This window comes from Rana temporaria, chromosome 6, assembly GCF_905171775.1.
Source record: "Rana temporaria chromosome 6, aRanTem1.1, whole genome shotgun sequence".
In the NCBI taxonomy this organism is placed as follows: Eukaryota; Metazoa; Chordata; class Amphibia; order Anura; family Ranidae; genus Rana; species Rana temporaria.
In genome coordinates, this window is record NC_053494.1 from 193,301,432 (window position 1) to 193,319,772 (window position 18,341).

General features: G+C 41.9%; 1 protein-coding gene across 1 annotated transcript in view; it reads right to left on the minus strand.

Moving 5' to 3' along the window:
- Positions 1-18,341, minus strand: part of ARHGAP15 (Rho GTPase activating protein 15) — a 721,117-nt gene that overhangs the window by 205,958 nt on the left and 496,818 nt on the right. The window contains exon 10 of the mRNA XM_040358038.1: positions 11,633-11,710. Coding sequence (XP_040213972.1) covers positions 11,633-11,710 — 78 coding nt within the window. The remainder of the gene's footprint in view (positions 1-11,632; positions 11,711-18,341) is intronic.

Genomic DNA, 18,341 nt, shown 5'->3' on the forward strand with positions numbered 1-18,341 from the left:
CGACTAGAGACGATATAAGAGAATGCGACGGCCGCGCGCACGTTCGTGGATCGTCGGAAATAGCTAATTTGCATACCCGACGCGGAAAACGACGCAAACTCCACCCAGCGGAAGTATTGCATCTACAATCCGAAGGCGTACGAAGGCGTACGTATGATCTGTCGGATCAAACCCAGATGCCGTCGTATCTTGGTTTGAGGATTCAAACTAAAGATAAAACGCGGGAAATTTGAAAGTACGCCGGCGTATCAGTAGATACGCCGGCGTACTCTCACTGTGGATCTGGCCCCCTATCTTAACAAAAATTATTATTTTTAATAATGTGGAATACTTTCTATGTAGAACCTGAAAAGTCCCAGTATATTCCTGACATTGTCATAAGTATAAAGAGACATACAGAATAAAGCCCACCTCCAGGAAAGGGAAAAGTCCACCCTTGCACTGCTGGGGGGAAATTACCACTTTTACGTTTCCATGTTCCAGCCAGCCACACTGCTCTCCTCCTCAACACAAAGCCTCAGCATCATTGCATACCATACAGGAACATTAACCCTGTATGGTACAATGAGGATGATGGAGTGCTACCACAGCCTGTCACAACTTTCAAAGAAGCTGCAGGGGACCAGTCACAGAGATTGAGGGAATCAGGAAAAGTTTGGTACACAGAGAGTATATTTTTTTCAATTTACTATGTTTATTATGGCTCAGAGAAAGGAACTGGAGAATTCACACTCAGTCCCTTTCTATTTTTCAAAAGTGAGCTATCAGGGGTCTGTTTAGTCCCCTGATATTTCACCAAAGCCCCCCAACAAGCCTGGTAAAAAATGTAAAAATAAATAAATTTGTAAAGAAATAAATAAAAAACGATTGACACCGTCCACTGCCCTACTGCCACCATCCATCCTATTCGGCTGCTGGGGGGGGGGGGGGGGGGGTTTAAACCCCAGCTAGTGGTCGAAGACAGGGTTAAATGTGACTATGTATTGCCGCTGCCGAAGCCCCCCCCCATAAAAAATTTCAGCGGACGCCCATGGATATATACTGTATAAGAACACACACATAGCAAACATACATGTATATACTGCACAGCTATCTCATAGATCACTGGACAGCCAATTTGCCTATGTCAGTAACTAATTAGAACTTCGGATGCAAGAGTAAACTGGACTGTACACACAGCAATTGAATACCAATCTCCTTGATTTGCATGGCCACCATTTGAAAGCGGGGAGGATGAATTTCTTTACCACATAAGCGGAAATGGAGTCAACGCAGATCGTCCAGACTGACATAGAAATCAAAGGTTGAGTGGATTTTTAAAGAGTTTACTCTTTTATCCATTCCATTTCACTGACTGATTTGCACATCCCTAGTCATTAGTAGGAGTCACAGTCGCAAATGAAGCAAGCCCATCACTTCAAAAACGGGCAAAGGTCTGATCCTTTGAGATTGCAGTCACAAACGCCAAACATTTCTTTTTATGTTTTCCTAAGGAAACTAACCCTTATTTATGTGTCAATACCCATTGCACCGCTACAATTAAAAAAAAATTATATATATATATATATATATATATATATATATATATATATATATATATATATATATATATATATATATATATGTATATCCAAAGACCACACACACACTGGTATACTCTGTCTCACATGTAAGTAACATATTTTCAATTGGAGAAAAGACTTGGAGTTGTTACTATTTTCCCCCATCTGATAGAATCCATAAATCTTCCAATTAAAACTCTGTAATTTATGATGCACATATGGAAAATAATACGTGAAAAAGTAAAAAGGTTTTTTTTTTTTGCCTGGCGCTGTCAATACTTTGAAGGATGGGGTGATTATAAAGCAAATTAACAATACTTTTAAATGTGCATTCACTTATCTTTCCAATTAAATTCTTGTTAAACAACTGCACAGACAGTAACACTGCGTCGCTGAGGAACCGATCAAGACAGGTTTATTGTAAATTTTACTCTGCGACAATTAATCACGTTGGCATTCTCGCTATTATTAAATTATTTCAATGGGTAGTTTCGTTAAAATATATCCTGAGATTGTTAACGCTTCTCGCTGTGTGAGGCTTCACTAAAACTAATAATTTCACACGTCCAATTATTTCATAAAAAAATAAAATTAAGATGATTTTTTAATTGATTTTTTTTTTCTGCAGGTCTTTTAATAAGATTAAAATGTTACAAGTCAAGCCAATCAAATTAGCCTTGACCAGTCTGCTTTCAGAGTAGATGTTTGGATTTTTGCAGGTGATGCTGTGATGCATATATTTGGTCCAGGTCTGGTTTAACCTGTTTCACAAGCATAGCTCTCAATTGTCCCTGATCTCAAGGGACTGTCCCTGATTTGGAGCAATGTCCCTCTGTCACCCTTTCCTCCTCATTTGTCCCTCATTTTGGTCTGATTTATATAGATGTATATAAAATGCACTTTTTATCTATCAAAAAGTGTTTTCCAGAGATAAACTTGTCATCTGATCTATAGAAGAATTCTCATGCTGTATGACACTAGTAATAATTATATTTATTAATTATTATTACTAGTCAACCAACATTCAAATTCTTCCATAGCCTATAGGCAGATGATTTGCTTGGAAATATACGATTGCGGCGTCGTGCAGTTTAGCTGCTTGTCGAATCTTCTTAGAACTTTCGACAGACACCATAAGCCTTCAATGACAGATTCAGCGTTTGTATGTTTTTCGCTGCTTTGTCAAATCTCCGCCGTTCATGCCGAATGGTCTACCCCAACACTGTCTCTATAATGTTGAATCTTTTCTCTCTATGTCGAATCTTCATGTCTCTATAATGTTGAATATTTCCTCTCTATGTAGAATAATCTTAAACTAATAGAGTTCGAGGTTAGGCACATTCAACCACAGTTTCAATAGACACAGATCGCTATTGTCAGCGTCATGTCGAATCTCCTATCTATATCGAACTGTTGTAGCAACGAAAACAAAAATAAAGCATTTTTTTATGTCGGATCTTTCAGATTTCGGATTCTGCGCGTTTGCTCGATAACGAAAATACCTCAAATTCGAACGAAAATGCATTCGGACGAAAACAAATGCACATGTCTAGTATTCTCTACCTGGGATGCGTGTGAAAGAATGACACTGAAGGAGTATTATTAGGAGACAGTTGTCATCCCATAACAGTTAGTGTCTGAACAAGGACCTTAACCTGCCTGGCGGTATCCCAGAGCGTGACTCGGGGTGTTTTTTTCATGCTGCGATCGGTATTCCCGAGTCACGCTCGGGGTAGCTGTGCAGAGTGTGCAGCGGTGCGGCTTACCTGCTCGCAGCATCCACAGACAAGTTACTCACCTTGTCCCTGGATCCTGCAATGCATCCCCGCTGTGTGAGCGAGTGGGTCCTCCTTGCTCGATTCACAGTGTCCCCGTGTGCCGCCGATCTCCGTTCCCTGCGACGTTACGACGCACCAGGGCGGAGAACTGGGCCAAATTCAAAAAAGTAAATAAACACAATATACACAGTATACTGTAATCTTATAGATTACAGTACTGTATGTAAAAAATACACACCCCCCTTGTCCCTAGTGGTCTGCCCAGTGCCCTACATGTTCTTTTATATAATAAAAACTATTCTTTCTGCCTGAAAACTGTAGATTGTCCAAAAGTGTCCATTTATGTCACAAATGGTTTTAGAGCAGCTAGAAAACAGCGATAATAAATTATAATCACTTGCAGAATTGTGCGATAGCGATTTGTGGGGAAATACGTCATAAAAAAATAAAAGTAATGACAGCGACAATTCTGCAACTGAGCAAATTTCTGTGATTTTGAGTTTATACATTATTAAATAATTTTTATTATAATTATATTATTATTTGTTATAATTATTTATAATTATTTATTATATTATAATTTATAATTTTGTTTAAAAAAAAAAATCATACCCGGGATGCCTACTAGACTCTTGTTTGGTCAGATTTTGGTGAGTTATTCCTAAAAATTACAGGCCTACAGTATAAAACGCCAAATTTCCTTGCAAAATAATTGTACCGCTTTTGGTACGTAATTCCAGACAGAATCATACCGCCAGGGAGGTTAAAGAGAAACTTTACCACCCCCTCCATGTTAGCTATTTTCTTTCTTCTTCTACCTAGTTTCCTGGAATGTCCTCAAAACACATACCCACATGTCCAGCTAAAATCCATTGACAGCCGCAACATTCCCCCGGTCCTGCCATTATATTTTTTTACATCATTGTGGAGTGGCTGTCTCTTCCAATCAATGGCGACACATGCGCAGTGTGTTCTAGATTGCCTCCTGGAATGTGTGACATGAGGACCTCATAGGGCTTTGGGCAGCTGGGTCCACCATTTTTGCTTATGGGATAAAGGTAAAAGTGCAGGCTGTGCTCATCCACAAAAAAAGGTATCCCCCTCAAAAAATAAAATAAAAAAATTATTGATACAGTATTTGTGATTTATTCAAAGGGGGGGGGGGGCAACAATGTTTAAAGAAGACAAAGGTAATGAAGGCCTACTTTTAGGTTATAGAAGTATCACCAGGTATTATTTAAATGGAAAAGGCAGATTTAAGAAGATTGAAAACACCTTTTGGAGCTAAATCAACATAATACAACTTGTATGCAATGTTGGTGATTGAGTTTACATCTACTTTAACTTTTGGCTTGGGCTAGGGTTGGGCTTTGGCATGGAGTTAGAATGAGGACTAATGCTAAGACTATCCTCGAGGCTAATGCATTTGTTAGGGCCAAGAAAATGACTCACTTTGGGGGAAATAACATTTGCGTTCCATTATCATTTTTTTGTTCATGTTTTGTTTTGTTTTAATTACACGTGCAAGTGAAAAAGGTTCTGAAAAAAAAAAAAGAAAAAACAGGAGGAAAGCCCAGGATACATGAAAGGCTTTAACCTCACCATACACCAACAGTGCACACAAAATGGAAGTTGTTTCGGAATCTTTAAATATCTAGGGCCTGTTCCTTCATCAACCCAAAACAAATGTTAATGATGTTTTAAACTTATGTAGCACCCACTAAGGAGCTGCAAGTAAACTGGGATTCCCCATCCTGCACAGCCAGGCACACCGAATCTTAACTTCACACTTGAGTCAGAGAGCAGTCCGGTTTTGTATTTTTGGTTTTATTTAGGGTAATTTTTTGGAGAGGGATGGGAGGTTAAAGCGGTGGTTCACCCTTATTGACAACTTTCCATCATTAAATTAGGCATAGTAGCGCGAGCTACAGTATGCCTGTATTTATTTTTTTAGTCCGGTACTCACTGTGCAATCCTAGCGAGACGATTCCAACTCCCCGCGGGGAATGGGCGTTCCTATCCAGAGGGAGCATGATTGACGGCCGGCTATGGCACGTCACGCTCCCCGAAGATAGCCTGAGTAGGTCTCGGCTCTTCACGGCGCCTGCGCACAGACTATGCGCAGGCGCCGTGAAGCGCCAAGTCCTATTTCGGCTATTTCCGGAGAAGCGTGACACGCCATAGCCGGCCGTCAATCATGCTGCCTCTGGATAGGAACGCCCAGGAGTCGGAATCGTCTCGCTAGGATTGCACAGTGAGTACCAGGCTAAAAAAATAAATACAGGCATACTGTAGCTCGCGCTACTATGCCTAATTTAATGATAGAAAAAAAAATGTTTTATTAGGGTGAACCACCGCTTTAAGGGTTGCCCTTTTGACTTCAACAGCAAACTTCAGGGTCAGGGAAAACCATTCCTATAAACAGTCTCTATATATAGCCCCACTTCTTCCTCCAGCACTCACTTGCTTGCAGAATCTAGTTGGAACACTGAATTTCGGACAGTCACTCGGTCAGAATAAAGCAATGGCCCGTTACAGGCAAGCCTCTTAGTTGTGTAGCAGAATTTCAGTGTCCAGCTTGTATCACTCCTGTGGCTACTGGACTCTGTGGCTACTGATCTCAGCACCACTTCAGGCAATGGCAACCCACCTGGCTGCAGTTGCCCCTTTCACTAGCCCTCCAGGATAACTTCTCCACCACAGTCCTCCAGACTGACACTCACCAGCCCACACAGGTGACTCTCATGAGATCTCCCAGACGTGCTGACCTGCTCCTGCTGTCCTCTCTCCTTGCTCCCGTGCCTCCAGGAAGGGCTTTCTCCATATATTTTGGCAGGATCCTTCAAGCACACAAGCCCCAGCCCGGGGTCACCACCTCCCCCAGACTAGGTGGCACCCTCAAGGGCCACTAACAGCCTTCTCAGCATTCCATATTCCATCCGACTGCCCCTCCCTGGCATGACTCATGCCTCATGCCTATTTATGAGGTGCCCTGTGCCCTACCAGCCCTTTACTGGGGATTGGTTGAGGCCCTCATAAATATTCCAAGCAGCTCCTCCTAGTTTCCACCCATATTCTCCAATGTCCCAGAAAATAGGGAGAGGCACCAGAGAAGCTGCTAGGGTGAGTCACACAGCCCTGAATCACTGAACCTTGACCCAGATTCCCAGCTCAGGCTTGGCCCTGAGCCAAACTAATTTTTCCCAACACTAACAACAAACCTATCTACATCTAGTACACATGGAGGGTGGTACACTTATTTCAGATTATTTATACTTTCTGTCTATGACCCATTGGAGTTATTTCCCTTCACTTCCTGTCCCAGAGACACATCAGAAAGTAAGAGCAGATCTCTTAAAAGTTAGGGGATATCCCTTCCTAAACAGGTGTCACCAAAATAAGTTTCTCCATTGAAAGATTTCCCTCACCTCCCGTTCCTGCGCCAACTCAAAATTTTGGATTGTCATTCATTTTCTGTACTGGAGACAATGGTTGCCGCCACACGCTTGACACCATCTGAACCAAAAAAAGTTTATCTTGGTCTCATCAGACCACATGACATGGTTCCAGTAATCCATGTCCTTAGTCTGCTTGTCTTCAGCAAACTGTTTATGGGCTTTCTTGTTCATCATCTTTAGAAGAGGCTTCCTTCTGGGACGATAGCCATGGAGACCAATTTGATGCAATCCCCCCCCCCCACCCCTTCAACCTCTGCAGAATTGCTGGCAGCTCTCATACGTCTATTTCCCAAATACAACCTCTGGATATGAGGCTGAGCATGTGCACTCAACTTCTTTGGTTGACCTTCCAACAACCAGGGCGAGGCCTGTTTGGAGTGGAACCTGTTCTGTTAAACCGCTGTATGGTCTTGGCCACCATGCTTCAGCTCAGTTTCAGGGTCTTGGCAATCTTCTCATAGCCTAGGCCATCTTTATGTAGAGCAACAATTCTTTTTTTCAGATCCTCAGAGAGTTATTTGACATGAGGTGCCATGCTGAACTTCCAGTGACCAGCATGAGAGAGTGAGAGCGATAACACCAAATTTAACACACCTGCTCCCCATTCACACCTGAGACCTTTTAACACTAACGAGTCACATGACACCGGAGAGAGAAAATGGCTAATTGAGCCCAATTTGGAAATTTTCACTTAGGGGTGTACTCACCTTTGTTGCCAGCTGTTAAGACATTAATGGCTGTGTGTTGAGTTATTTTGAGGGGACAGCAAATTTACACTGTTATACAAGCTGTACACTCACTACTTTACATTGTAAAAAAGTGTCATTTCTTCAGTGTTGTCACATGAAAATAATAAAAATGTGAGGGGTGTACTCACTTTTGTGAGATACTGTATATAAGGACACTGTTTTCACTATTTTTATTGTTTAGCACAGCAACATATGTTTTATTTATATGGCAATATGGATAGATGGGGGAGGGGGGGGGGGTTTGCTTTGAATATTAAAAATGAATTATATTTTTAGGTTTGTGGTTCTTAGATGCAGTATAGTTCTGCTTTAAAGTGTTACTAAACCTAAAAGTTTGTTTTACCTTAATGCATGGTTTGCATTGTTTGCATTAAGGTAAAAAACTTTTTCAGTTTCCCTGGAATTTTTTTTTTACTTTTTGCTATAATAAATATCCCCAGAAAATATATAAAAAAACTAATTTCTTTCTCAGTTTAGGCCGATACGTATTCTTCTACATATTTTCGTAAAAAAAAAAAAAATCACAATAAGCATATATTGATTGGTTTGCACAAAAGTTAAAGCATCTACAAAATAGGGGATAGATTTATGGCATTTTTAATAATATAATTTTTTTTTACTAGTAAATGCGGGGATCCGCCATTTTTATTGTGACTGCAACATTATGCCGGACAAATTGGACACTTTTGACGTTATTTTGGGACCATTGTCATTTATACAGCGATCAGTGCTATAAAAATGCTGAGGCCCCCGTACACATGACCGAGTTTCTCGGCAGAATTCAGCCAGAAACTCGATCGGAGCCGTATTCTGCCGAGAAACCCGGCCGTGTGTACACTTTCGGCCGAGGAAACCAACGAGAATCTGGTTGTGCCAAATAGAGAACATGTTCTCTATTTCCTCATTACTCAATGAGGAAATTTGGCTCGCCGAGATCCTCGGCGGCTTCACAAGAAACTCGACGAGCAAAACGATGTGTTTTGCTCGTCGAGTTTCTCGGCCGTGTGTACGGGGCCTCAGATTACTTTGTAAATTACACTGGCAGGGAATGGGTTAACCACTAGGGGCCGAGGGAGATGTTAAGTGTGTCCTAGGGAGTGATTCTAACTGTGTGAGGGCTGGGCTAAAAGTGACACAACAGTGATCACTGATCCTGATCCTGATGACAGAGAGCAGTAGATCAGTGTCCTGTCACAAGGCAAAACAGGAAATGCCTTGTTTACACAGTCATCTCTCCATTCTGCAGCTTTGTGACATGATCGTGGGACAACGGTGGACATCAAGCCCGCGGGTCCCGCGGGCATGCTCACGGAGCGCCAAATTCAAAGTATACCTGTACGTTGCTTTGCACAGCCGTGCCATTCTGCCGACGTATATGTGCAGGAGGCGGTCGGCAAGCGGTTAAGCCGGCAGTTGGCAGCCCAGTTGGGCTTTGGTGCACAAAGTGCATTGGTAATGCACCAAAAAAATGTAAATAAGAATCTGACCCAAACATTTCAATGAATAGATAGCTGAATCAAAAAATGTTTATAGCTTTCCTGAAGTTAGGCTCCAATTTACTGTTTATATTTTTGCAAACTGAAGGTTAGGAAATAAATATTTTCTTTAGTGCAAAAGACAACTAAAAAAAAACGAAGTAAAAAGCCATGTCAAAAAAATAGTTTGTCAAAAGTAAATAAATAAATAAAGCCGCTCAGTTTGCTCCAAAGTGAATTATCCTGTTTTTGTGAACGATTCTTACAGAACATGGCGGTCCACAAGTATTTGGCTCGCTCAATCAACACGAATGTATGATAAAAGTTTTGAAAAACTGTAACAGCTCAGTTTTAACTCTGTTCATGGTCATGTGATTTCCTGTTTTTAATAGAAAAAAATAAATCACTGCTAAGAGATAATCTTATCACTTGTAAGCCATATAGTTTAATATCAATGGGTTCTCTTGCGGAAAATACCCCGTGGAACTGAAAAACAGAGAATATTAAAGTTTATTTTTTGGCAGCTGGTGTTTGAAGAATGGAAAACAGCAGCTATATAAAAGAAAAAAAAAGCACAAATAACAATAAGCTGAATTCCTTTGGTAAGAGAAGAGAGAAAAAAAAACGCATTGCATGCAATCTCCACTACAGGGACATATGTAGACGCAGTTTTCCTTTGCTTCTCATATTTGCTTTAAAATTGTGTTTAATGTAGTAAAAAAACATGCAAAAACATGCACTGCTGATACCATTATTACTGTGTGTGGGGTTAGTAATTCAAGTAGGAATTTGTGTCATTATATTTTATTTGTTCATATTGGGGCAAATCCACAAAAACGTAGCCTAACTTAACTTTTACCATTTAAGTTACACTGGCGGAAAATTTCTACCTAAGTGCCCGATCCACAAAGCACTTACCTAGAAATTTCAGGCCGTGTAACTTAAATGTCTCCGGCGCAAGGCGGTCCTCTTCTGCAGGGGGCGATGACAATTTAAATGAGGCGCGCTCCCGCGCCGGCCGTACTGCGCATGCACGTGACGTCATTTTCCCGACGGGCAGCGCGCGAAATTACGTTACGCCGGGCTTTGTGGATTGCGACGGGACAATAAAGTTGCGTCGGGTAAAAAAAAAGTTACGCGCCGAAAAATAAAATTCAAAATGTAAAAAAAATAGCGGCGATCGAAAAAAAGATCTGTTTTTACAAGGTGTAACTAGTTTACACTTTGTAAAAGCATCCCTAATTTTACGTATGCAAACGTAAACTTACGCAGAAAAAACAAAGCTGAAAAGCTTTGTGGATCTCCGTAAGTCCTCATTTGCATACTCAAAGCGGCATTTGAATGAGAAATGCCCCCAGCGGCGGATGCGGTACTGCATCCTAAGATCTGACAGTGTAAGTGTCTTACAGATGTCAGATCTTCTGCCTAACTTTGGAAAACTGCTTCTGAGGATCAGTTCCAAAGATAGGCACAGGGATACGCAGGCTGAACAGCAGATCCGCCTGCGTATCCCTTTTGAGGATTTGGCCCATTATTTTTAGTAGGGTGGCACCGATACCGTTTTTTTGCCGGGATACTTTCGGTCAAGTACTCGTCGTAAAAATACTCGGTATGGACAGCGATACCGGTATTGGCGCAAACCTCATTTTTAGCACATTTTATGATATATGTTATGGATTTGGAAATTAACTATTAATTCCTCGATTAATTGTAAATTGTCGTTGCCAAAACTAGTGCAGGAACTATATTTGGGACTCGGTGTGGTGCCGCAAAGTCTGCGCAGCACCGATTCGGATGGTGCCATTGCCGACAACATACAGTGATTTGGCCCCCGATGTGAACGGGGGCTAAAAGCTGAAAGCTGATTGGTTACTATTCACAGCTACACCAGAATCAGTGTGCTCCAGTTTTAGTAAATCTCCCCCATAGTAACACAGTACTCAGCATTTTGGTATGGTGCGATCTTTTGAAAGGGTCATGCATTTCTTTAGTGCATTTTTCACGTAGCCTAACATGCAGACGGCTGTATAGTAACTAGCAGCATTTCTGTGCTTTTGGCTCTGTGGATTCTTCATTCATGTGTACAGATGTAAGGGAAGAAAATAAGTCAACGCTGCTATTTACAAGGTTTATTATCTCACCGCCCCGCCTACATTCACTAAAATGTGTTCCATTTTAAATATAAATGAGAACTACAGTACACAAGGAGACACTGCGAGCGTTGGTTCCCGCAGATAAACACCAAAACATAACACGCTGCGTAAAGTAATTATTTAGCGGTGGCTGGCCTAATTGGTGAGGAGTTCGCACAATCCCTGCGCTGACCTATGGGATGGGCATTTCCTGCAGTTAATGACGGAGCTGCCGGCTTTTAGCACTACAAGACAATCATCAATTTCCAGGAAAGTTCTTCCCCTGTGGCCATTATTGCTTTAGAAAAAAGTTCAAACGCTCGCCACTAAACTTTCTTCCTTTCATTCTCAGATAAGCGGAGCACATTATCATCAAAGGCTGCGGAGAAGAATCCAAACATTGATCAAGACTGCAGTGTGAAGAGAAAGCGGGGAAAGACCGGCCAAAATATGGCGAGGACTGCAGGACGCGACTTACCCTGATTCACCGCGAATCTCAGCTTCTGTATGGTGGACAGGTTCCCGCTGACCCTGTATAGACCGTCTGCGTCTAAACCTAGAAAAAAAAGGAGAAATATTATATGTTATCTACCAATACAACATAATACACAGCCAGGTGCAATGCATTCTGGGATTCCTCATTTTAAAGGATAACTCAACTTTTGTGGGGAAAAAAATATAACAAAAAATAAATAAAAAATTATATATATATATATATATATATATATATATATATATATATATATATATATATATATATATATATATATATATATATATATATATATATTTCTATCTATCTATCTATCTATCTATCTATCTATCTATCTATCTATCTATTATATTATATAGATATATCTAGGTAGATCTAACTATCTATCTATTAATCTATCTATCTATCTATCTATCTATCTATCTATCTATCTATCTATCTATCTATAGATTAATAGATAGATAGATATTTTGATAGATAGATAGATAGATTAATAGATAGATAGTTAGATCTACCTAGATATATCTATATAATATAATAGATAGATAGATAGATAGATAGATAGATAGATAGATAGATAGATAGATATTTCGATAAATAGATAGATAGATATTTAGATAGATAGATAGATAGATAGATAGATAGATAGATAGATAGATAGATAGATAGATAGGGCCAGATCCACAAAGAAGTTACGCTGGCGTATCTATTGATATGCCGCGTAACTTCTAGTTTGCTCCGGCGTATCTTTGTTCTGTATCCACAAAACAAGATACGCCTGAAGCTGTGCTAGATCCGACTGGCGTACGTCTTAGTACGCCGTCGGATCTAAGGTGCATTTTTACGCTGGCCGCTAGGTTGCGTTTCCGTCGATTTCCGCGTCAAGTATGCAAATTAGCTAGATACGGTGATCCAGGAACGTACGTCCGGCCGGCGCATTTTTTTACGTAGTTTCCGTAAGGCTTTTTTCGGCGTATAGTTACCCCTGCTATATGAGGCGTATCCTATGTTAAGTATGGACGTCGTTCCCGCGTCGAATTTAAAAATTTTTACGTCGTTTGCTTAAGTCGTTCGCGAATAGGGCTTTGCGTAGAATGACGTTCACGTCGTAAGCATTGGCTTGTTGCGGGTTAATTTTCGAGCATGCGCACTGGGATACCCCCACGGACGGCGCATGCGCCGTTCAGAAAAAATGTAATTTACGTCGGGTCACGACGTATTGACATAAAACACGCCCCCATCTCATCCATTTGAATTGCGCGCCCTTACGCCACCAAAGTTACACTACGCCGCCGTAACTTACGGCGCAAATTCTTTCAGGATAAGGAAAATATGCTGTAAGTTACGGGAGGCGTAGTGTATCAGAGATATGCTACGCTGGACGCAACAATGCGCCAGGCTACGTGGATCTGGCCCATAGATAGATAGATAGATAGATAGATAGATAGATAGATAGATAGATAGATAGATATTTTGATAGATAGGTAGATAGATAGATAGATAGATAGATAGATAGATAGATAGATAGATAGATACAGAGATAGATAGATAGATAGATAGATAGATAGATAGATAGATAGATAGATAGATAGATAGATAGATAGATAGATAGATAGATAGATAGATAGATACAGAGATAGATAGATAGATAGATAGATAGATAGATAGATAGATAGATAGATAGATAGATAGATAGATAGATAGATACAGAGATAGATAGATAGATAGATATATAGATAGATAGATAGATAGATAGATAGATAGATAGATAGATAGATAGATAGATAGATAGATAGATAGATAGATAGATAGATATTTTGATAGATAGGTAGATAGATAGATAGATAGATAGATAGATAGATAGATACAGAGATAGATAGATAGATAGATAGATAGATAGATAGATAGATAGATAGATAGATAGATAGATAGATAGATAGATAGATAGATAGATACAGAGATAGATAGATAGATAGATAGATAGATAGATAGATAGATAGATAGATAGATAGATAGATAGATAGATAGATACAGAGATAGATAGATAGATAGATAGATAGATAGATAGATAGATAGATAGATAGATAGATAGATAGATAGATATTTTGATAGATAGATAGATAGATAGATAGATAGATAGATAGATAGATAGATAGATAGATAGAAGCTATGATTAAGCACTAATTTATAGTGCGAAACGCGTCAGCTGTTTTACTCCCGTGTTGTGTGCTGTGACTTGTAGTGCATTTTTTTCTTTTTTTAAATAAAGACAACCATCAAGGTTTTTTTGGAGTGCGGCTGTCCATTTTTTTTTTTTCCGATATTGATAGATTGATAGATAGAGCAAACAAAAAAAAACATCAGTGCCTCCACCAACAGCTAAAAGGCTCGCTTACCAGCTCTAATTGATACCTCATTACGTTTATGTTAGATTATTCTTTAACACATTTTTTTTAAAATAAATGTAATATATAGGGTTCAATATTGAGTTGGCCCACCCTGTGCAGATATAATAGCTTCAACTCTTCTGGGAAGGCTGTCCACAAGGTTTAGGAGAGTGTCTATGGGAATGTTGGACCATTCTTTCAGAAGTGCACTTGTGAGGTCAGGCACTGATGTTGGATGAGAAGGCCTGGCTCACAGTCTCTGCTCTAATTCATCCCAAAGGTGTTCTATCTGGTTGAGGTCAGGTCTCTGTGTAGGCCCGTCAAGTTCCTCCACCCCAAAATTTGCTCATCCATGTCTTTATGGACCTTGCTTTGTGCACAGGTGTGCAGTCATGTTGGAACAGGAAGGGGCCATCCCCAAACTGTTCTTACAAAGTTATATAAATATATATAATTGCTACACAAGCCATGTTGTAAACTACACTGAAATCACGTTACACACTTTAACACTTTGTGCGAAAAACGTGCCACAGTGCCTTTTTGTGACAGTGAGCCTCAAGCGTTTTTGCAATGTGCGTTTTGCAGCCTACCAGAGCCCATCAATGCAGCCTCACCAGCGCCCATCAATGCAGCCTCACCAATGCCCATCAAATGCAGCCTCACCAGTGTCCTTTAATGCAGCCTACCAGTCCCCATCAAAGAATGTTTGCTTGCTTCCATTCATTCGAGATTTGGGACACAGACACAGTCCTCCGCCGCCACTGCGCCTCTGACACTATGTGCGAACGGAGCAGTGGCTGCCTGCTGATGCTGAGACTGAGGCCCCGTACACACGACCGAGTTTCTCGGCAGAATTCAGCCAGAAACTCGATCGGAGCCGTATTCTGCCGAGAAACCCGGTCGTGTGTACACTTTTGGCCGAGGAAACCGACGAGAATCTCGTCGGGCCAAATAGAGAACATGTTCTCTATTTCCTCGTTAGTCAATGAGGAAACTTGGCTCGCCGAGATCCTCGGCGGCTTCACAAGGAACTCGACGAGCAGAACGATGTGTTTTGCCCATCGAGTTTCTCGGACGTGTGTACGGGGCCTTACTGTAGTTGCTTGCCGCAGAGGCAAGAGAATAGAAACATCAGTGGCCGGGTGACCTAGGCAGCTGGGTGCCCTAGACGGCTGCCTAGTTTGCCTAGTGGGAGCACCGGCCCTGATTTCATTACCATGTGTGACCAGGATCTATCCTTTCTGCCAACCGTCATCACAGGGCATAAGACCTGGTGAGTCCAAGTGGCATTTGGTGGAATGGCGTTCACCGTCTTCCACGGGACCCAAAAAGAGTCAAAAAATACACACAAAAGAAAAAACTAGCAGGTTCTCTGATCAACAGTTTAGTAAAGTCCTCCAGCTGGCTATTGGTGATAATTTGACAAGTCAAAGGGTGCTGCAGCTCTCTATGGATCCTCTGGGTGGCAGGAACACATCTAGACAAAAAGACAAAAGAAGAGAGCACAAAGCCGTCCTGGTGTAACTAAGCTTTAATATGGTAAAGTTAAAAACACTACAATGAAAGCTGGACTTTGAAGAAGGAGGCCGCACATCCGAAACGCATTGTCATGGTGACTGTGTGATGTCCACACTCTCTTCCTCCCTGTATCCCGCTCGTGTGGGTTCATGTGTCCTCAGAGAGCAGCGCCAGCTGGACCGGGCACATGGGCATTAGGATCTGCACATTTTCTGTTTTCTTTGGTTTCTGATACCATTCACCAAATTTTTTTAGACACACCTCATATTTCAGATGCTCCAGACGGTAGTTATAGTTTTCATTATAAAACATACCTCACAACTGTCCTGTATTTCGCGCGAATGTCCCGCGATTCGCGGTAAATCCCGTGGTAAAGCCCCCCCCGCTCAACAACTCCAATCCACGGAATGGCCCCCCCGCTCAACAACTTTGATCTGCGGACCCCCCCCAGCTCAACAACTTTGAGCCGCAGGATCCACCCCGCTCAACAACTTTGATCCGCGGACCCCCCCGCTCAACAACTTTGATCCGCGGACCCCCCCCCGCTCAACAACAACTTTGATCCCCGGAAACCCCCCCCCGAACAACAATTTCGTTTGGGGGGTATGCTCATTTGTCCCTCATTCTGAAGTTGTAAAGTTGGGAGGTATGATATAATATCAGAGGACAGTGGCCTGACTTTATAAAACTCTGGTTAGGCCTCATCTGGAGTTTTCTGTCGAATTTTGGTCACCAGTCCTCCGAAAGGGATGTGCTGGAGCTGGAGAGAGTCCAAAGAGGAACAAAAAAAATAATAAGGGAACAGGAGGACCTCAATTACGAGGAACAGCTGCATACACTAAATTTATTCTCGCTGGAGATGAGACGCTTGAGAGGAGACATGATAGCGATCTACAAATATCTCAACGGGGATCCCAGCATAGGAATTAAACTATTTAGCCCTAGAGAGTGTAAAAGGACACGTGGGCACACAATGAGACTGGAGGAAAAGCAGTGTAACCTTAAACAACGTAGGGGGTTCTTCACTGTTAGGGCTATAAGGATGTGGAACTCTCACCCACAATTGGTGGTGACTGCGGGAAGTATGGATTGTTTTAAAAGACTCTTGGACGTACATCTTAACCACTTGCCCACCAACTGCCATCATTATATTGCAGCAGGTCTGCACAATCATGCAAACCATATTTATACAGATATCTACAGATATACGGTTAGCCGGATTCTCAAAGACTTACGAGATAGATACGCCGTCGTAAGTCCGAATCCGCGCCGTTGTATCTTTAAGCGCATTCTCAGTCTGAGATACGCTTCTCTGTTGCTAAGATACGACCGGCGTAAGTCTCCTACGCCGTTGTATCTTAGCTGCATATTTACGCTGGCCGCTAGGGGCGTGTACGTTGATTTACGCCTAGAATATGCAAATGACCTAGATACGCCGATTCACGAACGTACTTGCGCCCGATACGCTGTTTACGTAAGGCGTTTTTCCGGCGTAAAGATAAACCACCAAAAAGATGGCGCAGCCTATGCAAGGTATAGACGACGGAACAGCCGTCGTATTTTACGTCGTTTGCGTAAGCGGACGTGAATGGGGCTGGGCGTAGGTGACGTTCATGTCGAAAGCATTGAGTATTTCCGACGTGATTCTGAGCATGCATGCGCCGTACAAACGGCCTTCATTTACATGGGGTCACGATTCATTAACATACAACACGCCCCCTACCTGCCTATTTTGAATTAGGCGGGGTTACGCCGGGCCATTTGCGCTACGCCAACGTAACTTAGGAGGCAAGTGCTTTGTGAATACAGTACTTGCCTCACTATGTTACGTCGGCGTAGTGCAAATGGGATGCGCTACGCCGACCTAAAGAAGCGCCGCTCTACCTGAATCCGGCTATGTATCTATAGATATCTCTATATATCTCTCTCTCTCTCTCTCTCTCTATATATATATATATATATATATATATATATATATAGAGAGAGAGAGAGAGATTTCTATATATAGATACCGTATTTATCGGCGTATACCGCACACTTTTTTGCCCTGAAAATCAGGGTAAAATTGTGGGTGCGCAGTATACGCCGATACCCGCTTTCCCGCGCCGAGTTTGAATATTGCGCCAACATATACCGAGCGCAGTACACTCGTGTATTGTCGGGCAGTCTCGGCTCCTCTCGCGCTGACGTCCTGGACAGACAGGATGTCAGTGCGAGAGTAGCCGAGCCTGCCCGACAATACACGAGTGTACTGCGCTCTGTATATGTCGGCGCAGTATTCAAACTCGGCGCGGGAAACGAGCGGGGAGGACGCGAGGACGCCGCAGAAGGACGCCGGACCCGACGAAGAGGACACCCGAAGCCGCAGATGGACGCCGGACCCGACGAGGCCGCCGATGGACGCCGCGCAAGACACCAAAACTGTAAGTACAAAAAAACTTTTTTCCACAGGAATTCGGGGCAACTTTAGGGGTGCGCGCTATACGTGGGAGCGCGCTATACCCCAATAAATACGGTACATATATATATATATATATATATATATACACCCTCTGATTCCTCTTGCATTGAATTGTGATGTAACTGTACTGTCTGCCCTCATGTTGTAAAGCACTGTGCAAACTGTTGGCGCTATATAAATCCATACACACACACACACACACACAGATAGAGAGAGAAAAATAGATGTTGAAGCTCTTGATTTCTCAAATGAAAAATATCAGATCGTCGATTCTGAAACAGTGAATAAGAAAGTGTAATAATGTGACTCGAAACACAACAATTCACAC